Source organism: Mustela nivalis (genome assembly GCF_964662115.1).
Source record: "Mustela nivalis genome assembly, chromosome: 1".
Classification (NCBI taxonomy): Eukaryota; Metazoa; Chordata; class Mammalia; order Carnivora; family Mustelidae; genus Mustela; species Mustela nivalis.
Window position 1 is genome coordinate 207,943,329 of NC_139020.1, and position 24,769 is coordinate 207,968,097.

General features: G+C 54.8%; 2 protein-coding genes across 11 annotated transcripts; both read left to right on the forward strand.

Annotated features, from left to right (window-relative positions):
- Positions 1-64: 64 nt before the first annotated feature.
- ODAD3 (outer dynein arm docking complex subunit 3) lies at positions 65-9,237 on the forward strand. The gene is made up of 13 exons (XM_082730799.1): positions 65-1,047; positions 2,284-2,405; positions 2,527-2,604; positions 4,524-4,694; positions 4,779-4,880; positions 4,976-5,101; positions 5,294-5,416; positions 5,950-6,102; positions 7,030-7,190; positions 7,277-7,433; positions 8,068-8,223; positions 8,614-8,698; positions 8,880-9,237. The coding sequence occupies exons 1-13, from the start codon at positions 807-809 to the stop codon at positions 8,996-8,998; spliced, it is 1,794 nt and encodes a 597-aa protein (XP_082586925.1). The 5' UTR covers positions 65-806; the 3' UTR covers positions 8,999-9,237.
- Positions 9,238-9,631: 394 nt separating this feature from the next.
- Positions 9,632-23,745, forward strand: RGL3 (ral guanine nucleotide dissociation stimulator like 3). 10 transcript variants are annotated; one of them, XM_082730649.1, is made up of 19 exons: positions 9,634-9,821; positions 10,270-10,383; positions 10,969-11,192; positions 11,321-11,374; positions 11,493-11,707; positions 16,925-17,073; positions 17,176-17,391; positions 18,115-18,218; positions 18,364-18,448; positions 19,319-19,375; positions 19,474-19,560; positions 19,762-19,794; positions 19,911-20,005; positions 20,718-20,813; positions 20,914-20,982; positions 21,067-21,160; positions 21,772-21,924; positions 22,016-22,130; positions 23,162-23,745. In XM_082730649.1, the coding sequence occupies exons 1-19, from the start codon at positions 9,789-9,791 to the stop codon at positions 23,278-23,280; spliced, it is 2,112 nt and encodes a 703-aa protein (XP_082586775.1). In that variant the 5' UTR covers positions 9,634-9,788; the 3' UTR covers positions 23,281-23,745. The 10 variants fall into 10 exon arrangements, with proteins under 10 accessions (XP_082586782.1, XP_082586774.1, XP_082586775.1 ...); XM_082730647.1 differs by having other exon boundaries at positions 9,635-9,821; positions 19,884-20,005; XM_082730652.1 differs by having other exon boundaries at positions 9,635-9,821; positions 11,577-11,707; positions 19,884-20,005.
- Positions 23,746-24,769: the final 1,024 nt, after the last annotated feature.

Below are 24,769 nucleotides of genomic sequence, written 5' to 3' on the forward strand. Positions count from 1 at the left end.
ATGTTGAGAGTGGCAAATGGGGGAGGGGTGGGCTGGAACCCAGACGGCCATCTTGGATAGGACTGTGAAGCCCTAGAGAGGATCGTTCTGATGGTTCGCGCTTAATGGCGGCGTTCCGTTCCTCCATCTTGGGAGTGGCAGGTTCTGCAGCCGGAAAAGAAGGTTCCTGAAAAATGCCCTGGAAACCCAGCGGAGTGGTGTTGCGGGAGTGGGGGGATGCTTTAAAAAAAAAAAAGTAGGGGGTGCCTGGCTGGCTCAGTCCGGGAGCGGGACTGTTGATCTTGAGGATGTGGGTTCCAGCCCCATATTAGGTGTAGAGATTACTCAAAAATAAAAAAAAAAATTCTTTTTTAAAGTAGGGGTTGCCTGGCTGGTTCCGACATAGACCGTATGACTCTTGATCTCAGGGTTGCAGGTTCCAGCCCCACCTTGGGTGTAGCGATTACTCAAAAATAAAACGCAAAAAAAAAAAAAAAAGAAAAAAAAAAAGATGAGCAGGTGACTCCATAGTACTCCCCTTCTAATATCCAGCCGAGAGGCTTGGCCAGCCCGCAACTGGGCCGCCCCTCTGCACAGCGTTAGCCAATGAAAGCGGTGGTGTGGAACGCGGACGGTTTCCATGGGAGCGCTGGAAGGAGGGGGCGGGGCAGAAGTTACCCAGCAACCGGGAAATGCTGAGAGGCCCCGCCAAGCGGTGGGAAAGTGCATTCTCCCAGAGCCCGGGGAACCCGTGCTGACGGATCCAGGACCGGGGCAATTGCTATTTGCCACCCTAATCCCCAGGGACCCTAGGCCCCAACCCAGTCATGACGTCTCCCCTGTGCTGGGCGGCCTCCACCAACATCCCGCCTTCTCAGGACCAGGTTTCGACCTCCCGCAAGGTCCAGGGCAGTCAGACTAAGGCCCAGCACAGTCACTCCCAAGTAAAGGGTGTGCCCCAGGCCTGGCTTCCACTCCATTCCAAGGCGGGACCCCTCCAAGTCCTTCGGGGCAAGTCTGCTGTGCACACGCAGGTGGCAGAGTTACAAAGGAAGATACAACTGTTAGGTAAGACAGCTCGAAAGGGCACAAAGAATCAGGAGTCAACAGTGCCCGCCCAGCCCTGCGACCAGGCACTGTGTGACAAGGGCCTTCCACCGGTCTTCATCCGGGTGGCAAAAACGGGAGGCAAAAACTCATACTTGTTCATGGTTTTCCTCATCTCTCTTATGGAATCTTTCCTACGCTCAGAACCAACTAGACTGTGTTTCATACTTTCGTGTAATTTCAACTCTTCTACCACGCATTGGCCCGGGGGGGGGGGGGGGGGGAATTGGGGGGGGGGTAAAGAACACAGATTCTAAAGCCAGATTTCCTGGGTTCAAATCTTGGCTCTGCTCTGCAAAGACTGATCTTAGGGGAGGATGAGTAGCCTAAGTGCTGTCAATTTCTCTATTCCTAAAATGGGGATAGTAAGGGGAGCCTGGGTGGCTCAGTGGGTTAAAGCCTCTGCCTTCAGCTCAGGTCATGATCCCAGGGTCCTGGGATGGAGGCCCACATTGGGCTCTGCTTAGCAGGGAGCCTGCTTCCACCTCCCTCTCTCTCTGCCTGTCTCTTTGCCTACTTGTGATCTCTGTCTGTCAAATAAATAAACTCTTTTTTTAAAAAATGGGGATAGTAAGAATACAACCCCATAAGGGGTTGAAATGTACAAAGTGCCGAGAACAGTGACTGGCACATAGTAAAACACTATAAAGTGTAAACCGATGTTTCTCAATGGAAGAGGGCTATTTTGCTCCGCAGTGGGCACTTGGCAATGCCTGGACACATTTTTGGCGGTCACATTGTTAGGGGTGCTGGTCATCCAGTGGCCAGAGGCCAGGGACTCTGCTCCACATCTGACAATTCATGGGACAGCTCAAAACAAATAATTATCCACCTCAAATATCAGTTGTGCCAAGGTTGGAAAATTCTGATGTGAACCATTATGGTAACTATTATTATTAGTAGGTAATCTTGCACAGTAGTTGAAAGTACAGGCTCGGGAATCAGACATCTTGTGATCTTGAACAATCTAATAAACCTGAGCCTTGTCATCTGTAATGGGGTATGATATGGATATGTACCTGTTGACATATGGTATTTGACAGCTGGAAGGTTCTTTGTCCAGCATCGAGTATATGACAAGTGTTCCCACTGAAGTATCGTTGCGATATTAAGTCAACGATAACAAAAACAGCTTTCCTCTGGGAAGCCCCCGACCCCCTCTGACACACTTGTCTTGTATACCTCGTATGACCTCAGAGGGTGACCGGAAGGCCTTTTATGAGAGCACCCAGTGGAACATCAAGAAGAATCAGGAGACCATCAACCAGCTCCAGGAGGAGACCAGGGTCCTGCAAGTTCAGCTGGCGGACCTGCTGCAGGTGAGGATGCTGAAATGGTCGAAGGGTCTTGAAGAGTCAGGGCAGTGTCCCCAGTGGGGCAGGGCGCTGCCTCAGGTTGGCGTGGTCTTCATGAGTAGTGACTGGGCTCCTTTCCTTGCAGGGAGATGAGAAATTGGTCCAGGCGGTGATTCGGGAGTGCAAGTCAGAGAAGCCGTATTTGAAGAACAGGACAGGACAGGTTTGCGCCATCCCAACTCCACTGACCCTCTCCCTTCTCCTTTCGTTTCCAACTTGTGTCCCCTCCCCCACTGGACTCTCTGACTCATCTCACCTTCTCCAATCCTTTCTCCACTGCTAATTTATTCACTCAATTAATCTTTATCACACACCGACCACGTATAGGCATGATATTCGGTATTGGGGACTATGCAGTAAAAAAACAAAACACCAGACCAACCTCCACTTCCCAAACCTTCATATCCTAGCGGGGAAAAGAGAGTGGAGGAAAACAAAACAAGAACAAAATAAAAACACCAAGAACAAATGCAGAAATAAAGTAATTTCCAGGAGTGACCAGAAATAAACAGAAATAGATAGGGTCAGAGGTTTGCACCTTTTTTTTTTTTTAAGATTAACTTAGCACAAGCATGAGCAGGGGGGGTGGGACAGGCAAAGGGAGAGGGGAAGCAGACACTCCACTGAGCGCGGAACCCAACACAGGGCTAAATCCCAGGACCCCAAGATCATGACCTGAGCCAAAGGTGGGCAACCAGCTGAGCCAGCCAGGTGCCCCAAGGGGTTTGCACTTTAGATTGGGTTGGGGAGGTCAGGAAAGCCACCTCTCTCTAGGACATTGATATCTGAGCTGAGAATGAGACAGGCAGGAAATGATTTGGGGAACAGCAATCCAGGCAAGAGGGAACAGCAAGTGCAAAGTCCCTGAAATAGAAGCAAGGGAGTAGAGCATTGGAGACACAGGCCTGGCCAGTGTGGCTGGATGGGAGTGCTTGAGCAGGGCTCTGTAGGAGATGAGGTCAGTGATGACTGGATGGCTCAGTGTGTTAAGCCTCTGACTATATATAGCTCAGGTCGTGCTCTCAGTGTCCTGGAGCTGAGCTCCATATCAAGACCTGGAGTCCGCTTGTCCCTCCGCCCCTCCTGCTCAGGCTCTTTCTCTCCTCAAAGTAATAAATAAAATCTTTAATTAAGAAAAAGAAGGTCAGGGCGCCTGGGTGGCTCAGTGGGTTGAGCCGCTGCCTTCGGCTCAGGTCATGATCTCAGGGTCCTGGGATCGAGTCCCACATCCGGCTCTCTGCTCAGCAGGGAGCCTGCTTCCCTTTCTCTCTCTCTGCCTGCCTCTCTGTCTACTGTGATCTCTCTCTGTCAAATAAATAAATAAAATCTTTAAAAAAAAAAAAAAGAAAAAGAAGGTCAGCAGGGGCTGAACCTTCCAGCAGGCTCAAGAGTTTAGATTTTATGACGTAGAGTGTGAGGAAGCAGAGGGAAGCTGTGCGGAGGTCCTCCAGGAGAAGATGGTGTTGGCTGCACTTCGACAAAAATGGTGGAAACAGGAAGAACGGGGTAGCTCTGGGAAAACCTTGGAAATAGAACAAAGCATTGCTAACGAGCTGGCTGTAGGTGGGATGGAAGAAGTGAAGGTGAGGACATCGGGTTTGGGGGACATGCGTGCCTGGAAGGATGAAGCTGCCACGCGCTGACATGGAGAAGAAGAGTCCAGGAAGGACTTGGGGAAAGATCATGTACTCGATTTTGGACACAATGGTTTTGAGGTGTCTGGATGGCAGTGTAGATATAGGTATATGAGCCTGCAGTTCCCGGTGTGGGGAAGGGGCGCTTAAATGTGGATGTTCTCAGCTATGGTGAGTTTTCAGACCCTGAGCCTGGTTAGGTCCATGGAGGGGGTGGGTGTGAACAGAGTTGAGAAGCCTCAGAGGCTGTCTCTCCTTGGGCCCAGTAAGGGAGAAGGGCAGCCAGGGTGGCAAATTGGGGGGGTGGGGAGACGATCTGCAGGAGCAGGGGGGCCGCTGGGTCTGATGCCGCTGAGCCCGGGGAGAGGAGAAACAAGATCTGGAGGAGAAGGGGAGGAAGGCTTAGGTGGGAAGGTTCAGGCTGCCGCTTGGGCTCGCCTCTCTCCAGCAGGCCCTGGAGCACCTGGACCACCGGCTGAGCGAGAAGGTGAAGCAGCTGAACGCGCTGCGGCACCAGCTGGGTGTGCGGCAGAAGTGGCTGGAGGAGCTCCAGCTGCGGCACAGCCTCCGCCAGCTGGAGATGGCCGAAGCGCAAAATAGCAACACAGAGGTGGCCAAGGTGAGGCCCGTTGAGGAGGGGTGGGGATCCTGAGGAGAACTGCAGAGGGGAGGGGAACTCGGCCCAGCCTTGCTTCCCATCTAGACCATGCGGAACCTGGAGAACCGCTTGGAGAAGGCCCGGATGAAGGCGGAAGAAGCCGAACACATTACCAATGTGTACCTGCAGCTCAAGGCCTATCTCCAAGTAAGGACCAGGGCGACTTGGGGGATGGGGTGGAGGCAAGTCGGAGGGCCAGCCTGCAGAGGGACAGCGGTCACAGGCCTGTCCCCCACCCGCAGGAGGAGAGCCTTCACTTGGAAAACCGGCTGGACTTCATGGAGGCGGAGGTGGTGAGGGCAAAACGCGAGCTAGAGGAGCTGCAAGTGGTGAACCAGGAGGCGATCAACGCCCGGGACATCGCCAAGGTGCCAGCCTGGCAGGCCCTGGGGTTCCCACCCAGACGCCTTGGTCTTTTGGCCCCAGAATCTGAACCCCAGCTGTCCCCGAGCTCCTCCCGCCTACCTCCCAAGACCCTGCACCCTGGCCCAGCTGTGTCCCCCAGCCCTAAGCCTCGGTAGGTACCAGCTGGTCCTGCTGTCCCCCGGCCCTGCCTCCAGAACCAGCTGCAGTATCTGGAGGAGACCGTGTTCCGGGAGCGCAAGAAGCGGGAACGCTACATAACCGAGTGCAAGAAGCGCGCGGAGGACAGGAAGCTGCAGAACGAACGCATGGAGCGCAAGGTGGGCGTGTCCACAGGTCCCGGGGTGCAGCCCCAGCCTAGACCTGACTTCGCGGGTACCGCCACACCCCTAAGTCGATCCATACCCTAGACCTTCCCCGCTCTTAACATTTCTCCGGACTCCGCCCTCATCTCCACTGGATACCTAGGGCTCCTCCCACTTCCCTGACCCCGCCCTCCCTCCATCCGATTGCCTTGTTTGGAGGAGCTTCCACATCGCCCCTCATTCACCGATCCTTCCCATCCATCCCCACCTGATTACACCGCGCCCCACTCCTAAATCTGGCCCCGCCTCTAGCCCGCCCCTTACTCGAGGTCCCGCCCCCGCTCCCTTGACCCGCCTCTTCGCCCTGCCTCTGAGGCTGCTCATCGCTGACCAGCCCTTTACTGCACTCCTGACCCCAGGCTGGGTTCCCTGACCTGACCCCGAGCCTTTACCCTGTCTCCCCAGTTGGGCCCCGCCCTCTCCCGGCTCCCCCTCTCTGGCCTCTACCCCAAATCCTTCCCTGAAAGCTGACTCCCCCCTGTGAGCAGACCCAGCGTGAACACGTGCTGCTGCAGTCCGAGGATTCGACCCAGGACAGCCTGCGCGCCAAAGAGGAGGAGCTGAGGCAGCGCTGGAGCATGTACCAGACAGAGATGCTTTTTGGCAAGGTCAAGGACGCCACCGGCGTGGCCGAAACCCACGTGAGTGCTGCCCGCTGCCCGCAACCCTCCGCCCTCTAGTTCTGTTCAGACTGAGCCCAGGCCCATGAGGCCAACAAGCGCAGCCTCCTGTTTCTGCAGCCTCAAAGACACTCCTCCCTCCTCCAGCCTTTGACCCGTTTTGCTGCTGCTCCTCCCAGCAAAACCCAGACTAGCTGTCTACCCTGGCCATCAGTCCCTTTCCTGCTTGCTCTTATGCGGGTGCTAACTTCTTGGGCATGTCAGCTCTGTGAGAACTGCGAGTTTGGTCTCTCCTGTGTCTCCAGTCCCTGTAACAGGCAGGGTCTGGGGCTCAGTAGACTGCCCGGTGCCACTCTCAGACCCTGGGCCCTGCGGTTTGCAGCGTTTTCCTTGCCATTTGCTAAGACCCTTATGTTTTCCACGGGCGGATGCTGATCCCACTGGGCCCCAGTCCAGTTTCTCCCCTTTGCGCACTCTCCCACTGCTACTTCTCCCATAGGGTAACTAACCCCCCGAGGAGTTCTGCGGACTCGGGTATGGGGTCATGTGGGGCAGTGTGGCCTGGCACCTTCCCAGAAATTGGCCTGGTGGGCAGCTAGCTCCCGAGATTGGCCTTATTTCCTCCATGGATTGGGCAAGATTCGCAGTCACAGTGTGGATGGCGGGTTGATTTTGGAAAGCAACGATGCTCATTGCTATCCTTCACCACACACCGATCTGGGCTGATTCAAATTCCTTACATAGACAAGGGCCTGGCAAAAATTATGTGTTGGGGGGGCTGCACATCCTTGAGGCAGCACTGAGTCTGAATCACGGAGTCCTTAAACATCGCTGTGCAGAAGCCACCAGCTTAGGCCATCTGTCCTGCGTGCCCAGAGGAAAGGAAGAGGGGTTGTAGTCAGGCCTGAGGCCTCCCTCTGACCTGACAAGGGGCCGGGTGGCCCACAGGCGGTGGTGAGGCGGTTCCTGGCACAGGGTGACACCTTCACACATTTGGAGACGCTCAAGAGCGAGAACGAACAGTCGTTGGTGAGGCTGAAGCAAGAGAAGCAGAGGTTGCAGCGAGAGCTGGAAGACCTCAAGTACTCCGGGGAGACCACAATTGTGAGGTGAGGCCTGGGTGCCCAAGGGAGAGGCTGGGGGGCCCTCCCGGCTCGGAGGCACTCTCCAGGGGTGACCTCCCAACTGTCTGTAGTCAGCAGAAGCTGCAGGCTGAGTTGCAGGAGCGCCTCAAGGCGGAAGAGCAGCGGCGCACTGAGGCACAGGATGAGCTGGAGCGCGCCCTGTGGGCGGTACAGACGATCAAGGAGGGCCTCGAACACCTGGCGGGCAAGATGAACCACATCACATTGGTAGGCCTGCGCACTCTCCCACCTCCCCCAGCCCGCCACCCCTCGCCTAGGTAGCTCAGTGCAGAACCTTCTGCAGCCCAAGACGGTGGGTTCCTGCCCCTACTCAAAGGGGACCGACCCTGGGCCCCGTCCAGGATGTCAGAAGCCCACCGAGAGGGGACACCCAGCCCCACTCCTCAGAGTCCCCACCTGCGGTTCCTGCGGTTCCTGCGGGGAGACCCCCTTACTTCTCAAGAGGCTCAGGACTTCAGAGACCCTGTTGCATCTTCACGGGAAGGTCCCATTTTGCCTCCCCACGCCATACCTCAGAGACCCCCACTACAACACTTGGGCAGCCTGCGACGGGGGGCGCCCCACACTGCCTGCAGCAGAGGCCCATTTTTCCCCCCAAAAGTCATCCCCGAAATGACTTCTGGTGAGTTATTACCCTTTTCCTCCACACAAACTCTTCGTTCACCTATTGTCGTTGGTCTCCGGAGTTCAGAGGCCCCGCCCCACAGGCGCTAGCCCCACCCCTGTTGGTCGTCCCTCGCTTTCGAAAGCCTAGCTCGAGGAGGGTAAAGCTCCGCCCCTGGCGGAACACGCCCCCGAGGCCCGCCCCCTCTGGGCTGAATCGGCTCCGCGCCCGCCGCAGGTGGAGGGCCCTTTCGCGGGAAAGGAGCTGGATCCCCAGGCAGGTAACTATCTGCCAGACCTGCTGGGCGTCGTGGAAGAAAAGCTTCTGAAGCTGCAGGCACAGCTCGAGAGCCATGACGTGCCCGAGATGCTGCGCCACCTCACCGATCAAGAGGTCCGAGTACAGCCAGAGCGGGGCTGAGGATGCAGGGGCAGAAAACCGGGGAGCCTGTGGGTGGGAAATGACCTTTACGGACAATCTGTGAGGTTTGAGGAGACAGGAGAACTTCCAGAGGGCCCGCGAGGCCAGTGGGCAGGGCTGGGGAGTGTGTGCACGTGCGCGGGGATGGGGGGAATCAAGGGGCGGTCAAAGGGGCGGGGTTGGGTAGCCAGGGAGCTCGAAGAACGAGTCAGTCGGCTGGGATCGAGAAAAACTCGAAGAAGAGTGGGCAGAGGGGTCGTGTGGACTCAGGGTATATCTTAGAATGGGGTGAGGAGGGGATACAGAACGCCCCTGCCGCCTCTACCGCACCCACTCTCGCCTCCCGCTCCGTTCCTCCCCCAGTTCTACTCCACCCTAGAGGGAAAGCTGCCCTTGTACAACACCCGCATCACCCTGCCCCTTGCCAGTCTCAAGGACAAGTTCTTCGGTCAGTACGGTCAGGGAAAAGAGGCGGGGCTGGGGGCCCAAGCCGACCCAGGGAAAGCGGTGCGAGGCCTGGCGGGGGGCCAAGTTGGGGGGCGGGGCCGAGTTGGGAAGGGGTGGTAAAGACGGGGAAGGGAAATCTGAGCCAAGAATGGGAACCCGGATCCCCTCACTGCCCTGCGCAGACGAAGAGGAAAGTGAGGAGGAGGACAACGACGTGGTGAGCCGCGCGGAGCTTAAGATTCGTTCCCAGAAACTAATTGAATCCCGCAGCAAGAAACGCAATCGCTCGAAGAAGACCTAGACTCACCCTTGCGTCCACCTGGCGCTTCCGGGCCCCTGCGGAGCTCCCAACCCCTCTGGGTCCAGCCTCGGGCGCATGGGCCCCTTCAAGGGCTAAATGCAGCCGAGGCAAGGGAGCAGAACGGGCCGGTGGCGCCCGGGAGTAGAGAAGGGGGCCGGGCCACCGGATGTTCCCACAGTAAATCTACAAGGCGAGCCTGTGCTGGCCTCAGAGTCGCTCAATAAAGGTCACCAATCAACCCCCTGGGTATTTGCCTCTCCTTGACCCTGCGCCGCTGCAAAGACTGCTGCCCTTAAAATCCAGGACCCAGACTCCACCTTCTCTGACCTGGGGAGTACGGACTCCCCATCAGCTGGGGACACAGATTGAACACCCCCACTTCCAGGATAGTAAGAGCTACTCCCACACCTGGAGTGAAACAGCCCTCCGCATTTGACAGGGTACTCTTCTCCCCAGGGGAGCAGACTGGCTCCCCCACTTACTTAGCTACACACCCTAGCTCACCCACATCTGGAGACACCGCTCTCCTTCCCTGGGAGAGAGAGGGGTCCTTTCTCCTGGGCACATATTGATACACACCTGTAGGGAGAGCTGGGACCTCACCTCCTTGGGTCTGGGCTGGGCGCTGGGGTCCAGCTGGGGGCAACCGAGAGCCACGGGTCCAGCCCCGCCCCTGCACCGCCGGGTCGCCCCGCCCTGCCCCGCGGGCCCCAATGCCCAGCCACTGCCCGACGCCCATCGGCCTTTCCGCCTCACTCAGCCGCGCGGTGGAGTCGGACGGCCACAGGTCATGGATCGGACAGCAGGCAAAGAGCTCGCCCTGGTAAGGGGACCAGAGGTCTCGGACCCCACATCCCTGGCGACCCTGAGGTCCAGGAACGCCAGGTCCCTGCTTTTTGGACCTTATCTCCCCGCAAATCGGACCCTTCGTACCCGCCCAGGAGTCCCAACCTTGGGCCTCCCGGCCCCTGCCCCAGCGCAGTGGCTGGTACCTCTTAAGGTTGGGAGGTGGGCGTCTCTGAGCTCATCTACGGGTGGGGACAGAGACAGACTCCGTGAGGCTGGACCCTGGGACGTCCCCAGATCCCACTCCATGCAGGACAGGGGAGGAGGCTGCCTGCGGCCCCGGGACCCCGCCCCAAGCCTCGCTGAGTCTGACGGGGAAGGGGGAATGGTGCTAGAAGGCCCGGCTTGAGTCCGCGCGGAAGAGCGGGGACCGAGGTCCCGCGGCCCGTCCCCCCGCGGCGCCCTGAGCCCGACTCCGCGTGCAGGCGCCGGTGCAAGACTGGGGCGAGGAGGCCGAGGACGGAGCCGTGTACAGCGTCTCCCTGCGTCGGCAGCTCAGTCAGCGCTTGAGCCCGAGGGCAGCGCCCGGGGCCAGCCAGGTGAGGCAGGGGTTGGAGGGTGGAGCGCGGGGCGGTGTGGAGGGGCCTGGAGGTAAAGCGGCCCGAGGGCACAGCCGCGAGGCGGAGCTGAGGCCGGTGGGAAAGGCGGGGCTTACAAGCGCCCTGGTAAGGGTGGAAAAGCGCCTGCGGGCGGCCAGGTGAATGGGGTTGATGAGTGTGGAACCTGGGACTAAACCCGACCGTAGGGCCTAAGTGGGCCAGGTTTAGGGTGGGGCGGAGCTGGAGTGGGGGGTGGTCTTTAGAAGCAGCCGGGTGAGAGCGGGCTCGGGTGGAGGGCTGGCATCCCGGCCCGGGAGCGACTAGCGAAGCGCGGCTGGAGAGCTGGGAACCGCATGGGAGCGCGCAGCGAGTGAGGGCACGGGGCGGGGCTGGGGGGAGAGCCGTGTCCTGCGCGGATTTCGAGGGTCCTTTGAATATGGAGCAGAATCGTGAATCCAAGAGGCGGGGTTCAGAGAAATGGTCAAGGTCAGATGCAAGAGCTGTACTTAGCGATGGGTGTGATTGGAAAAAGGGGTGCTCTGGGGGCCACTCCTTGTGTCTCTTTGCCGCCCCCCTGTCCCGCAGGCCTCCAACCCCGCTGCGGATGCCTTCCTGCATTACCGTACGAGCAAGGTGCGGGCGCTGAGGGCGGCGAGGCTGGAGAGGCTGGTGCAGGAATTGGTGTCTGGGGACCGCGAGCAGGACCCGGGCTTCGTGCCTGCCTTCTTGGCCACCCACAGAGCCTTTACGTCCACCGCCCGCGTGCTGGGCCTTCTCCTGCCACCACCGCCACCGCCCCTGCCTCCAGGGTCAGTACCAAGGGGAAACCTCCGTGTTCCCACCCCCAGACTCTCACCAGGGTACTCGATCCGGCATTCCCTACCCCTAAGCCCCCCCAGCCTCCCTCTGCACCTGATGGGAGAGTTGCTTTTCCCAGGACAGAGATCAAGAAGACAGAGGGAGGAGGTCTGCGTGTCAACAAGAATTTAAGGTTGGTCTCCCATAGGTGAGGGTGGGGGGTCCTAGAGGTCCAAGGTCATGTCTGAGGCTAGGAGCTCCCAAGATCCAGAGTTCCGGGCTCCTCTCTGAGGCCCCCCCACTCTGGCCAGGGCTGTGGTGTCCGTGCTGGGCTCCTGGCTGCGGGATCACCCTCAGGATTTCCGGGACCCCCCTGCCCACTCGGACCTCGGCAGTGTCCGCACCTTTCTGGGCTGGGCGGCCCCAGCAGGGCCCGAGGCCCAGGAGGCAGAGAAGCTGCTGGGAGCTTTCCTGGAGGAGGCTGAGCCAAAGCAGGAAGAGGAGGAGAAGCCTGAGGCATGGACAGGTGAGGGGTATAGGGTCCCGGAGCAAGCCTTTCCCTGCATCATCTGTCCCCCAGTGGCCTTCTGCCCTCACAGAGTGACAAGTCTTGGGAAAAATTCTTAATCATGTCTGAGCCTCAGTTTCCCCACCTGTGTAATGGGAGTATTGACCCTTTGTGGGACATATCAGCGTTTGTCTAACACTTCCCCCTACACCTCCATCCTAACTACAAAAATACTCTGCCATTGTGTCACGGTGCCCTTTGTTTTTCACTACAATTTATTCCATTGCTGCTTACCTCAGGAGCCAAGAGACCTGGGTTCAAATCCCAGTTCTGCCAGTTGCTGACTGTGTGACCTTGGATAAATCCCTTCTCTCTCTGAGCCTCTGTTTCCATATCTGTAAAATGGGGGAGATAATAGTATTTCCCTCATTGACCTCTTTATTTATTCAACAAATAGTTAGCTACTGGCTCTTGGCATATAAATGGACAGGGGTTCCTAGTTCCTAGGGAAGGCAACAGTAAACCAGTAAATAAATAAACATTGAGGGCTTGGCAATAGTGTTATTTTCATCATTGTTGTTATCACTGATTCTTACTTATTAGAATCTACCACTTAAGGTGAAAAGACATAAGAACCCATACTGATACTTTCTTGTAGAGTAAGGTATCATGACCTGAGCCAAAGGCAGACACTTAACAACTGAACCACCCAGGCGTCCTATATGGTCCTTCATAGAGTTTGCCAACCTCTGTCACAGAGAGCTTTTGGGGAGAGGGAAAAATATCTACATACTTCATTCAGGTCTTTGCTCAACTTGTCCCTTTCTCTGATCTCCAAGCAAATATAGCCTTTCACTCTGCCTTGCCTGCCTTATTTTTTTTAATTCTTTTTTTTTAAGATTTTATTTATTTATTTATTTGACAGAGAGAGATCACAGTAGACAGAGAGGCAGGCAGAGAGAGAAAGAGAGGGAAGCAGGCTCCCTGCTGAGCAGAGAGCCCGATGCGGGACTCGATCCCAGGACCCTGAGATCATGACCCGAGCCGAAGGCAGCGGCTTAACCCACTGAGCCACCTAGGTGCCCCTTTTTTTAAAAATTCTTATTTATTTATTTATTTGACAGACAGAGATCACAAGTAGGCAGAGAGGCAGGCAGAGAGAGAGGAGGAAGTAGGCTCCCCCCAAGCAGAGAGCCCGATGCAGGGCTCGACCCCAGGACCCTGGGATCATGACCTGAGCCGAAGGCAGAGGCTTTAACCCCCTGAGCCACCCAGGCGCCCTGCCTGCCTTATTTTTATGCATAGCCTTCACTGGCCTTTTCCCTGACTCTGTCCCCAGGGGCAGAAACAATCAAGATTTGTTGATTGAGGGGTGCCTGGGTGGCTCAGTGGGAGCCTGCTTCCTCGCCTCTCTCTCTCTGCCTGCCTCTCTGCCTACTTGTGATCTCTGTCAAACTAATAAATAAAATCTTAAAAAAAAAAGATTTGTTGATTGAATAATTGCATCCTGCTTATAAGGTATCATCTTTCATCCATCTGTGTTGGACCTGATCCCGATCTCAAAAGCATCTAAATCCCTAATCCCCAGGGGCACCTGGGTGGCTCAGTGGGTTAAGCCTCTGCCTTCGGCCCAGGTCATGATCCCAGGGTCCTGGGATCGAGCCCCACATCGGGCTCTCTCCTTGGCGGGGAGCCTGCTTCTCCCTCTCTCTCTGCCTGCCTCTCTGCCTACTTGTGACCTCTCTGTCTCTCTCTGTCAAATAAACAAATAAAATCTTTAAAAAAAAAATCCCTAATCCCCATCCTTTAATCCTCAGATTAAAGTGGCTGCATTCATCTCTGCTTTACAAAGTAGCAGCCACTTCTTTTTCCCTGGACAAAATCCGTTATTTATATATATTTTATCCCTCTGTCTTCCCCCTTGGTTTTTTAAGTGTCATCTTCCTCTGCCTATGGGATTTCACCAGCTGATTCCAAGTCACTAGAGCTACACAGTCCAGTGGGGGTGGCTGCTCACCACATGTTGTTATTGAGATTGAATTTAAAATAAAAATTTCAGTTCTTTGGTCACACTAGCCACATTTTTGGTGTTCACACTGACTGTGTGTCCTGCTCTGGGATATACTTTATTTTTAATTTTTATTTTTTTAAAGATTTTATTTATTTGACAGACGGAGATCACAGGCAGAGAGGCAGGCAGAGAGAGAAGGGGAAGCAGGCTCCCCACTGAGCAGAGAGCCCAATTCGGGGCTCAACCCCAGGACCCTGGGATCATGACCTGAGCCAAAGGCAGAGGCTTTATCCCACTAATTCACCCAGGTGCCCTGGATATACTTTATTTTAACATCTTTATTTTGGGATTACTTTTTACTCTGAAAAACTGCAGACATAGAGAAAAGTAGAGAGAATAGTATAAAGAATACTTTATCTTTTGACACAAAAATGTATTTTTAGGATGATTTGAAAACAAATCCCCAACTTCCGTCACTTCACATGTAAATACTTCGCTATACATCTTAACTGAGAAGGACTTTTTAAATTATTATTTATTTATTTTTAATATAACCTCATGTGTACAATCATTTCTAACAAAATCAGCAATAATTGCTTAATATCAAAAGTTACCCAGTCCTGGAGGGCCTGGGTGGCTCTGTTAGTTAAATGTCCAACTCTTGATTTTGGCTTAGGTCATGATCTCAGGGTTATGAGATCCAAGTTCCAAGTCAGGCTCCACACGCTGGGTGTGGAGCCTGCTTAAGATTCATTCTCTCTCTCTCTCTCTCTCTCTCTCTCTCTCTCTCTCGGGCCCTGGGTGGCTCAGTTGGTTAAGTGACTGCCTTCGGCTCAGGTCATGATCCTGAAGTCCCGGGATGGAGTCCGGCATCGGGCTCCCTGCTTGGCAGGGAGTCAGCTTCTCCCTCTGACCCTCCCCCTTCTTATGTTTTCTCTCTCTCTCTCAAGAAAATAAAATCTTAAAAAAAAAAAAAAAGATTATCTCTCTCTCTGCCCTTCTCCATCTTACCATCTCTCAAAAACAAAACAAACAAAACCAAACAAACAACAACAAAAAAAACCCAGTCCATATTCAAATCTCCCCATTGTCCCTAAATTGTTGTTTTTTTTTTTTAAGATTATTTATTTATTTACTTGACACAGCGAAAAAGAGAGAGCACAAGCAGGGGGAGCAGCAGGCAGAGGGAGAAGGAGAAGCAGGCTCCCTGCCAAGCAGGGAGCCCAATGCGGTGCTTGACCTCAGGACCCCGGGATCATGACCCAAGCCCAAGGCAGACACTTAACAACTGAGCCACCCAGGTGCCCTAAATTGTCTTTTTTTTTTTTTTTTACAGTTATTTCTTTGAAATGCAAACATCTATTGTAGGCACTTGATCTTTCATTTCTTTTTTTTTTTTAATTTTATTTATTTATTTGTCAGAGAGAGAGCGAGCGAGAGCGAGCACAGGCAGACAGAGTGGAAGGCAGAGTCAGAGGGAGAAGCAGGCTCCCCGCAGAGCAAGGATCCTGATGTGGGACTCGATCCCAGGATGCTGGGATCATGACCTGAGCCGAAGGCAGCTGCTTAACCAACTGAGCCACCCAGGCGTCCCTGATCTTTCATTTCTTAAATCTGTTTTATTCTATGACAATCTCCCTTTGCCTTTTGTTTAATGTCATAAGGGGGAAAAAATGGGTCATTTGTCCTGAGGAGTGTCTCACCTTCTCCATTTACCTGTTTGCTGTCTCATGGTGACATGTAGCATGTTCTTCTATCCCCCTATTTGCCATAAGATCTGCAGATTCGATTAGCTTAAGTGCAATTTTTTTCCAATGCCAACTTTTTCAAGCTAGTATTTTGCAACGCCATCTGTCCTAATTTGAAATGAAAGACAGATAAGTGGACTTACAAAGACAATTTAAAAATAATAATATAGTGCTGTAACTATAATATGAAGGAGAAAGAAAGCCAAAGCAGTTTACACAATAATAAACTATACTTGTGGCCATGTCTTACTAGGATACATGGCGAAGTTGTCCAGAGCCTTTGTCTCTTACAGCATCACGGTCAGTGTAACAGCCACAAACACCAGCTAATGCAGGGGAGAGAACTGGCCACACAGGTGTAGCAGCATAAACACTGGTGACCTCACTTTCTAGAATGGTGAATAACACTCATATATTCCAAACAAAACAGAACCCAAACTCTGGCAGTCTTTGCATTCCTGGAGCCAAACTAATGGGTGTTTATGAGAAAGATAGCTTTGTTCTAGGTGCAGATTATTGTAAACAGGTTTTCCAAGGACACAAATGTCTTGGAGGGACAGTTGGAGGCTGAGCACACAAATTCACTGTGCAGGTCGGCCCCCTTGTGGCAGATTTCGATGTCAAAATATCTCCTAGGGGACGCCACTAGAGAATCCCACTACAGAAAAATCATCTCTATTTATTGGGTACTTTTTGGCTGTCTAGTACGTATGATCTCTGATTTTTAAAAATCCAGATGAAGAAATCAAGGCACACGCTGGTTAAAGAGTTTGCTTTAGTTCACATAGCAAGCCCGGGGGGACAAATTTGGATTTGACCTTGGGACTGATACTATAGCCTTCCCTTAACTACAAAGTTATATACCACCTCTCACCACAGACAGATCTTACTTTGTTTTATTTATTTATTTATTTTATTAGACAGACAGAGATCACAAGTAGGCAGAGAGGCAGGCAGAAAGAGGAGGAAGCAGGCTCCCCGCAGAGCAGAGAGCCCGAGGCAGGGCTTGATCCCAGGACTCTGGGATCATGACCTGAGCCTAAGGCAGAGGCTTTAACCCACTGAGCCACCCAGGCGCCCTCAGATCTTACTTTAGTATAGGTTCAAAACCCAAAACACCACTCTTTCCTACTCTAGCCTTTAAGAACCTGGCTTCAAATCCCCACCCTGTTATTTCCTGTAGGTGTACCTTAGGGCAAACTGTTTCTGCCTCAGTTTCCCCATCCATGGGAGGTGGATAATAGTACCTCCCTCACTGGGTTAGTGTGCTCAGTTACCAGGTACCTAGGGTGGATTACCACCATAGGCGCTAAATGAACATTACCATTGCTCTGACACCCCTAAAAATACCCAGAGAGGTTTCCCTTCTGCAGATTAGGAAAGTGAGACTCAGAGACACTGAGGAACTAGTCCAAGATCACACAGCCAGTCCTGGATTCAAACCTGAGAGTTTTTAACCCTAATACTCCCCCTCAGGACCTCCTGGAGCTGTCCACTCCCCCCGCCCAGACTCCTCCGAGGACTGCTCTGAAGCGGAAGCGGAGGCAGGACCGGTGCGGGAAGGCCCTGAGCTCCTAGACTTTAGTGTAGATGAACTGGCCGAACAGCTCACGCTGTTGGACGTGGTGAGCACCGGGGCGGGCCGCGGTTGTGGGGCAGATTCGGTTGAGCACAGAACCTACACACCTACCCACACGCGCCCTCCCACCCTTCCCACCTCCACTCAGGAGCTGTTTGCACGCGTGCGTTCCTGCGAGTGCCTGGGCTCCGTGTGGTCCCAGCGGGACCGTCCAGGGGCCGCGAGCACCGCCCCCACGGTGCGCGCCACTGTGACCCAGTTCAACCTGGTGACTGGTTGCGTGCTGGGCTCCGTGCTGGGAGAGCAGGGCCTGGCCGCCCCGCAGAGGGCACAGCGGCTGGAGAAGTGGATCCGTGTGGCCCAGGTGCGCCTCCGAGGAAAGGGGACATGGGGGGAGGGGCATGGGAGTAGGGACCAGGCCTGGTGAGAGACAGGGGAGGGGAGGCAGAAGACCAGGGGCTGGGAATGAGGGGAAGGTTGGGGTTAGGAGGTTCCCCTAAGGGAAAACCTAACAGGGACCCAGGGCGGGGGGGGGGGGGGGGGGGGGCGGGGGCCAGGGCTACTGAGGGACACTGGGTGGTTCTAGGGAGAAGAGGGGGGGTTGGGTTGGAGGAGGACCCAATGCCCAGAGAAGGGGGCAGCGGGTCCGAGAGAGACTGGATGCGGGCAGGTCAATAGCCTCAAGGCTGAAGAGAAAGAAATGGGGGCCCAGGAGGGGGGGGGTGGCCAGGGAGGAAGGGAAGGGGGTAGATGGCTGATACCCAGGTCGGGGGAGGAGAGGTCTGCGTCCAGGAGAGATACTTTGGGCACGTCTAGGGCCCAGGAGAAGTAAGGAGTGGGGACAAAGGAAGCCAAGGTGGGAGGTAGGGAATGGAGGGGCAGCTGGGGGAGGGGCTGGGGCTGCAGGTGGGGGAGGGGCTGGGGCTGCAGGTGGGGGAGGGGGGCGAGTCCTGAGGGGAGAGGCTGACCCCTGGAGCTTATTGGGCAGTCCCTAGGGGTCTGGCCTGGGGTCCGAAGTCTCGGATCAAAAGCGAATCGTAGCTGGGGGTCGGGCGTGGGGTGTCACCGGCTCCCCGCCCACCCGCAGCGCTGCCGGGAACTGCGCAACTTCTCCTCGCTGCGCGCGATACTGTCCGCTCTGCAGTCTAACCCCATCTACCGGCTCAAGCGCAGCTGGGGCGCCGTCAGCAGGTAAAGAGGTGGGGGGGAGGGGGAAGCCCAGGCGCAGTCAGCAGTTGAGGGGGGGAGGGGGCTTGCCGCTGAGGCGGAATGTCCTCCCCAGCGCAGCTCTGACCTTCTCCGCCGCTGACTCCTGACCCCTCTCCTGACCCCCCAGGGAAAGGTTATCCACTTTCAGAAAACTTTCGCAGATTTTCTCCGATGAGAACAACCACCTCAGTAGTAGAGAGATTCTTTCCCAGGTAATGACGGGTGTGGACACGCCCCCCCCGCCCCCCACCACCAAGGATCCCAGGCCCAGAAAGGGAAAACCGAGACCAGGGGCTGGGCACCACTTGCCAATGTCAAAAATTCAATGTCCTTTCACTACCGCGCAGCAATGACCTTCCCCTTGTTTTACTGCCTCTGCTGCCCTCAATATCGCTCACGCTCAGTGAGCGCCTTATTTATTCATTCATCAAATACCAGAAGTTACACGGAAAAGGTCACTTGAGGCCAGAGACACAGCAAAGAGTAAAGGGTAAAAAAACCAGAAAACCAAAAAACAAAATTACACTAGGACTTGACTTTGATAAGCAGAACAGAATTGTCTGCCAACAAGTCTGACTTGCTGTAGGCAAGATTGAGATTTGAATCACAATTAATGCTGGTTGTTAGGGTGAATCCACAACAGATGGAATGTGAAGCCTGTTCCTTCGGCCCAGAACATTCTTCACATTCGCCTTCCGCAGGTCTCGCCCTGCTTGCTCCTTGATTGCCCTTACCTGTGCCTGCTACATGAGGAACTTGGTTGTTGCTGTCCCTCCCCTGGCTAAGAGTCAGCTCGGGAGGCCAGGATTTTTGTCCCTTGCTCGCTGCTGCCTCCCCAGCACTCGGAACAGTGCTGGGCACAGAGTAGCTGCTCAGGAAATACCGGCGAGTGAATGGATGCCTCAGATTAGGATAAGAGGTCAAGGAACGGGAAGCTCTGAATTCAGCAGCTGCTGGGTGCCAGGCACTGTGCCCGTGGTGGCTGAAAGCAAAACAGGCATATGTGGTGGGTCTTGAGGCATCTTCCCTGAGGACAGGGTTGGAGAGAACCTGGGTCTGCTCAGTTCTTCCCTCTCCCCCAGGAGGAGGCCACCGAGGGCCCCCAAGAGGAGGACACCCTCCCAGGAAACCTGCCCCCAGTGAGTGAGGTGGTTTGGGATGGGGGCCAAGCAGGATCCTCACACAAGGGGGTGGTACGTGATGGCGCTGAGAGTGACTGAAATTCTGGGGACCACAGAAACTGCCCCCGGGCCCTGTCCCCTACCTTGGCACCTTTCTCACGGACCTGGTTATGCTGGACACAGCCCTGCCGGACATGCTGGAGGTCTGACCCCTGACCCTTGACTCCTGACCCTAGCACCACCTACCCTCAGCACAGTGGGCCTCCTGTAACCCACCCTTGACCCTGCCCGCGTTCCCTACCCCAGCCCCCTTAGTGCAGTGGGGTTCCACATCCCAGCCCCTGACCGTGACCCTCAAGGGTCTTGATTCTGGAGGCTCCAGTTCAGACAAAGTTTGCCCCCAGGGGGATCTCATCAACTTTGAGAAGAGGAGGAAGGTGAGTGACACTGGGATGGGTATGGCCGGTGGGGGAGGGGGACGGGTTGGGGGTGGGGAGGGGCTGGTTCTGAGAGGCCACCCCCTCAGGAGTGGGAGATCCTGGCCCACATCCAGCAGCTGCAGAAACGGTGTGGGAGCTACTGCCTGAGTCCCCGCGCCCCAGTCCTGGCCGCCCTGCGTGCCCAGTGCCAGCTCAGCGAGGAGCAGAGGTGACGCCATCCCTGGCCTGGCCCAGCCCCCACCCTGGCTGATTCTGGACGGCATGCTTGACCCACTTACCCCATGTATCTCTCCAACTCCCCAGACCCTCTCCTGAGCCTGACTCCCATCCTATGACCTTGCATTTTTTTCCAGCCCATGGAGGCCCCCAGTTCACCTCTGACCTCAAACTCTGACCCCGTCTGACTTTCTGACTTCAGCCTTGAATGTACAGGGGCCATTCCATCCCCCCTTCCCATCTGTTCTCTTCCCCACCTTCTGACCCTCTCTGACCTATGACCCCACTGGTAACCCCAGTCTGAATCTCTGAGCCTGATCATTTTCCCCAGTTTGGAATAACCAACCATCCAACTCAACTATCCCTTTTGTTTCTCTTCATTCTGTTGAATCCATTACCCTAATCATTGACCCCCAATGATTACTTGACCTTGAACTCTATCTTTGACCAAATCTTACTCCTCAATCCCACTCTGAAAATCCCTGTATGACCTGCCAACCAAGCCATTGTGTCTCATCCCTAATAAGACCCTGATGCCAGAATATGTCCCTATTTGTTATCCTGACCCCGGGATTCAGTGCCCAACCACTGCTGCTCCCCCCCACACACAGCGATAATGCAGCTCCCAACTGCTTCTAGCTTTCACCTCATTCCTCGCTGCTTCCTGGCCCCAACCCACCCCAACGTGCACCTTGACTCCTCAGCTATCGGGTCTCCCGTGTCATTGAGCCACCTGCTGCCTCCTGTCCCAGCTCCCCACACGTCCGGCGGCGAATCAGCCCCACCAAGCGCCTCAGCGCGTGAGTCTTGGGGTGCACCTGGGGAGTGATGTGGGCAGAGATGGGAGGCTGCTCCTGGCGCCAGTCCAGGCTCATCCTCGTCCCTTGTGTCTGTCTTTAGAAAGCTGTCCCGAGAGAGACGCTCATCCCCTGCTGGGAGTCCTGGGGACCCGTCATCCCCCACCCCTAGGTGAGCATCCCAGTGAAGGGACTGGACATGGCAGGGTCAGAGGTCAGGGCAGCCACTTGACCTCAGACTCTGTGTCTCCTGCAGTCTGTCCCCAGGGTCCCCCCCATCTAGTCCTAGAACCAGAGACCCTCCTGGCAGTCCCCCGGCCTCTCCAGGGCCCCAGGGCCCCAACACCAAGGTATTAGGCCTGCCTGTGTGCATTGCGGGGCTGTGTGTGTCTGTCTGTGTGTGTTTGTGTGTCTGTGTGTGTACATGGGATGTCACAGCCAGGCATGTACATAAGAACCATGTGCATCTTAAGGCTCTGTCTGAGGGACTGTCTCTCGGTCTGGCTTATGCTCTGCTCTGGATAAGTCAGCTCGCCCACAGGGCGCTCCAGGGTGTGATAATATTTCTGCAAGGATATGCGTGTCCCCAGGAATTGGCATGCCTAAAGGGGCACATGGGCTTAAATATCGACAGTATCCATGGGACCCTGAATGGGGCTGTTCACGGACTTGTGGATGCACAGCAATTACAAGCGTGTGTGTACTTGCTGCTGTCTTGCACGCGGGATTTCATGTGCATAAGCGCAGCTTTGTGCCATGTGTATGGGTCACATGTAAATTTGTTTTCGTCACAGGGCACGAAGGTCTGTATGTGATGCATGGATCACATACAGACCCACATATGTGATTGCATGGATGTAGGCTTGTGAGTGCACCCTCACTGCCTGTCCCCAGGTTCTGCTTGTGTAGGGGGACATAAAACTCCCCCCCCACTCAACCCCCCTCCTCCCACTGCCTACAGCTGCCCTTGAGCCTGGACCTGCCAGCCCTGCGGCTCTTGGCTTTGCCCCTGAGCAGCTCTCACATCTCTGTACCGGGGCAACCAGGATCGGAGGCTCGAGTCATCCGCGTCAGCATTGACAATGACCATGGGAACCTCTATCGGAGCATCTTGGTGAGGGAGGGATGGGGACGGGAACATGCTGGGCAGCCCTGCCCCCCAGGGGCTTGGCTGTCACACCTCACCGCCCACCATCTTTTCCCAGCTCACTAGTCAGGACAAGGCCCCCAGCGTGGTGCAGCGAGCCCTGGAAAAGCACAATGTGGCTCAGCCCTGGGCTCGGGACTACCAGCTCTTCCAAGTCCTTCCTGGGGACAGGGGTGAGCATGAGCAGCAACTGTGAGCAGCCTGGGCTGGGGGTTAGCTCCAAGGGCAGCAGACGGACTAGAATCAAGGCTGGCCTAACAGGGCCAGGAGGTGGCTCTGCCACAGAGTAGGGGTAAGATGAAACAGGGTGAGGGTAAGAGGAAGTGTTATTGGTGCCTTGATTTTGCAGGGTCCTGCAGTTGCCTTTGCTGTGTGAGCGAGAGGAGCACTAAAGATGTCTTCTTAGGATTTGTGGGGAAGTGAAGTTGTTCAAGGTCAAATGGGAGAGGGAGGAAAGGAGGTTGTCTTGGCTTCAGTTTGTAGGATCATGAGGTCATTCAGGCTCGACCTGGTGGGGTAGGAGTCTAAAGAGGGTCTAGGCTTGAATCTGTGAGGAAATGAGCTTGCTCCAGCTCAGCAAGGGGATCCTGAAGTTATCTGAACTTGCCATGGGGCAGGGCCACATGGTATTGAAATTCAGGGTAGGGGAGCACGATGTTGTTCATTACAGACACAGGTAGAAGGTCTCCCAGTTCTCAAGAAGGAGAGGCAAGAGAGTGACACGCTAAAGGACATGACATGGGGTTGGTTGGATTTTAGGAAGGAACATAGAAGGCTATTGGCTTTGGCTATCAAGAGTGAGGGCCAGAGATTTTTCAAGGGGGATGTAGGAAGTCAAGTTGTCCAAGTTCATGGTGAGAGCAGCATGAACTTGGCTGGGGGGAAGGATGAATGAGCAGGAAGTCGTTTGGGATGGGTGACCCGAGTTTGTCCCACCTTGCAGTGTGCTTGTCTAGACTCCAGAGGGAAATAGCAGGAGGTTGCCCAGGCGCGAGGAGGGAGAGACATGAGGTTGTGCAGGCTTTGTGTGGGAGGTTGTCCGGGTTCTGAATGAGAGGAGAATTAGGTTGGCTTAAGCACTGGCTGAAGGGACCCAAGGTTGTTCTGCAGAGCAGACTGGTGAATGGCAGAAGGTGACCTAGGTCTTTTGTGGGGAAAGTATGAGGTTGTGCCCGCCTTTGACCATCATGTCTGCCCTGGCCAGAGCTCCTGATTCCTGACAATGCCAATGTCTTCTATGCAATGAGTCCAGCTGCCCCTGGAGACTTTGTGCTGCGGCGAAAGGAGGGGGCCCGACCCACAACCACAACCTCCTCATCCTGAGGGGACCCCCTTCTCCCTCTAGGTCACAGGCCCCAGGGGCAGGTTGGGGATTAGCTTCCCTCACCATGGAAGTGGGGAGAGGGTTCCTCTCCTAGAGAAGTCCCATTCTCCAGTACAGCCCATTGCGTTCTGTACCCCATGACCCCCCACCTCCAATTTTAGCCCTTTGGACACCCTCTCTCTGACCCTCTTGGCACCAGATCCTTATTCCAGAGCCATGAGCTCACGGATGGGCTGTGAGAAGCTTCATCCCATAAACATAGAAAGCTTGTAGGGTGCTGGGGATGGGGAGCAGACCCTTCCCTAGAGAAATCTTGTAACTGGCAGAGACACATCAGAACTGACAGAAGTGGATGAAAATAGTGACCAAAGTTATGAAACAGGTCTGTCTTGTCTGTTCTGAGCCTAGGCCTTGTGTTCTCTATCATGACAGAAATTAAAAAACCAAAACCAAAAACAAAAAAATCTAAGAGCCTTCTGAAAGGGTTTGGGTGAGACATGACCAGAGGCGAGGGGGTGGGGCGGGGGGGGGGTACTATCACACACGCAGAGGTTGCCTATCACACACAGGGGTTGGGACTCCCCAGCATTTGGGGGCCACTATCCTTCTTTTCTGCCACACATATGGGTGAGTGGAGAAATGAAATTCCATTGAGATCGGAGTCAAATACCATCATCACCCATCAGCCAACAGGATGTGGGGACGAAAGAGGAGCGGTACACTGTCCCCCTGTACTGGGGGAAGGAGAGGAATCGGAGAAGGCAGAGACAAAGGGAGCCATAGGGTCAACTGCGACACAGTCGTAACTGTCAACAACCACCATCCTAACAATAATGTGTTCACTGAGGAACTTCTCCTCTGTGCCGAATGTCAACTAGGGGCTTTGGGTTCTTTGTGCTTCAGGTGTTCAAAAATCCAGTCCAAGCAGATGTGCAAAAAAGGAAACTAATGGCTCGTATAAATGAGAAGTTTGGTGGGTCCAGCTTCAATCACAATTGGATTCAGGGAGGCAAAAATTGTCATTGGGATTTTGTTGCTGTCTCTGGGCCCTGATTTGCTCTGAGAATGAGACTGTCCACCCTCCACCCCCTACCCCCGCACTCCACCAAATCCAATCACCCTCTGTGGCAACAGAACAACCTAATTTTTAGCTGGTCACCCAAAGTAGAAAACACATTTCCAGTCTACCTTGTGGCAAAATGTAGTCATGTGACTAAGTCTTGACCAATGGGATGTAGGTAAATTCTTTTTCTCCCAGTAACTTCGGATAAAGTCCCAGGACCGAGGCTCATTGGATCCATTTAGGTCACATGCCCACCCCCAGCCAATCACGGTGCTGCGGGAAATGCAGTGTTCTGACTGGCTAGTCTAGGGAGGGCAGGCACCAATATCCAGCCCTGCTCCAGGCAGGTACCACAGATGTGATGTTTACCCTAGTTTGAGAAGCTCAGCTCAAGCAAATAGCTTTCACCATGTGTAAATATACTT

Coding starts and splice junctions, on each gene's coding strand:
- ODAD3 (XM_082730799.1), top strand. CDS start 807: ATGACGTCTCCCCTGTGCTGGGCGGCCTCCACCAACATCCCGCCTTCT. Junction 2,605..4,523: donor TGAAGAACAGGACAGGACAG/GTTTGCGCCATC, acceptor GCCTCTCTCCAG/CAGGCCCTGGAGCACCTGGA. Junction 5,417..5,949: donor ACGAACGCATGGAGCGCAAG/GTGGGCGTGTCC, acceptor CCCTGTGAGCAG/ACCCAGCGTGAACACGTGCT.
- RGL3 (XM_082730647.1), top strand. CDS start 9,789: ATGGATCGGACAGCAGGCAAAGAGCTCGCCCTG. Junction 20,006..20,717: donor CAGCTCAGCGAGGAGCAGAG/GTGACGCCATCC, acceptor TTGACTCCTCAG/CTATCGGGTCTCCCGTGTCA. Junction 21,925..22,015: donor ACCTCTATCGGAGCATCTTG/GTGAGGGAGGGA, acceptor ATCTTTTCCCAG/CTCACTAGTCAGGACAAGGC.